We start from the raw sequence: 1,352 nt of genomic DNA on the forward strand, positions 1-1,352 counted from the left end.
ACAAGCCAGTAAAACAGTTGAAGCTATCCAATGCAGTGCTCGGAAACATATATTATAATGGATAACATTACTATTTTCTACCACATTTATTATTATTGCATTTTGCCGACCAAATTCACAAGCAATAAATGATCAGAAAGCAGCAAACGATTTGCCACAATATGTGTTTTGTCTTCAGTAGTATGACGGCGTCAGTGCTTTACGATCGGGACTACCCATCAATGCATTGTTTCCCCCCATGAACTTTCCAAACGGTGCAAGTTTAGGTCGAAACTTTAAGGTGCGATTTCATTTCGGTGTTGGAAGCACTATTATACGAAGGCACAAATATTTCTCATTTATTTATGATGAATGTAGTGCTTCCTTCCATCATCATTTATTCACTATTGCAGTGTAAAACTACTAATTCTCTGAAATTTATTTTAGAGTCTACCGGTGGTCATACTTTCCGCGTATATATTATATATTAATCCTGGTAGTGCAACGGTACGTTTGTACGGACAGCCCTATAGGGATTATTTCGAAATGTGTGGTCCACTACATATTTTATTGAATTTACGATCGATTCTCTACATACTGCCATTTCTGAACAACTGCGTATTTTAATAGTCTAACAGTATATTGGATGTTGTCGTACAAAATATCTGTTTAAAGAGGTCGAATGTGATTGGTTGGAAATGGTGCGAGTATGTTTGCTTTTGAAGTACAGTAGATTCGTCTTTGCTATCTATTCATAAAAGGAAGCCAAACATACTCGTGCTACGGCGCTCAATAATTTTATTGAAGTTAATGAAGTCTTTGGTTATTCTAATGCAAGGATCTATTTTGCAGTCGCCGACTCAGCACGTGCTCGTGAGAGCACAAATACTTGCCGGCTGCATTCTGTACAAGGCGCAGCTATACATAGCTCGCGTACTATTAGTAGTACGCGAAGTGAGTACTAATAGTACGCGCAACAAGTACCCCTCTAAACACGGCGTTTAGCCATCGCGTGAGCGCAGAACATGTCGAACGCAACACATCGCGCTAAATGCAGCGCTGGTGGTCAGATTCGGCCACTCCAACGCATTTCTGTGCTCGCTGGCGATCGAGCACTCGGTACGGTCCAAGCGTAGACGCACTCCCCCGCGCTCTGATGATCGGGTGATTAGTACAAGCCATGCGTGGCCTAGTGGCTAACTACGCAAACAGTAAAAACGTATATGCGTTGAGCATCGATAACTACATCAGTAAATAAGTAGATAATGAGTGGCAAGAATAAACGCAACAGCTAGTTTACCGCCACGACGACGAATATATGCACAAGGTTGTCGCCGCAGCAGGTGAGCTCACTGGAATTTGCGAAGATTCTT

The 1,352-nt window shown here is 41.8% G+C and overlaps 2 protein-coding genes across 2 annotated transcripts; both read left to right on the top strand.

Moving 5' to 3' along the window:
- Window positions 1–238: 238 nt before the first annotated feature.
- Window positions 239–984, top strand: PPTG_24308 (hypothetical protein; the record flags this gene model as incomplete). The annotated part of the gene is made up of 2 exons (XM_008916320.1): window positions 239–280; window positions 832–984. 2 exons carry the CDS (start codon window positions 239–241, stop codon window positions 982–984), a joined length of 195 nt encoding a protein of 64 aa, XP_008914568.1.
- Window positions 985–1,004: 20 nt separating this feature from the next.
- Window positions 1,005–1,237, top strand: PPTG_24309 (hypothetical protein; the record flags this gene model as incomplete). Its single annotated transcript, XM_008916321.1, has 2 exons — window positions 1,005–1,098; window positions 1,152–1,237. The coding sequence occupies 2 exons, from the start codon at window positions 1,005–1,007 to the stop codon at window positions 1,235–1,237; spliced, it is 180 nt and encodes a 59-aa protein (XP_008914569.1).
- Window positions 1,238–1,352: the final 115 nt, after the last annotated feature.

Source organism: Phytophthora parasitica (genome assembly GCF_000247585.1).
Source record: "Phytophthora parasitica INRA-310 unplaced genomic scaffold supercont2.82, whole genome shotgun sequence".
NCBI classification, from domain to species: Eukaryota; Oomycota; class Peronosporomycetes; order Peronosporales; family Peronosporaceae; genus Phytophthora; species Phytophthora nicotianae.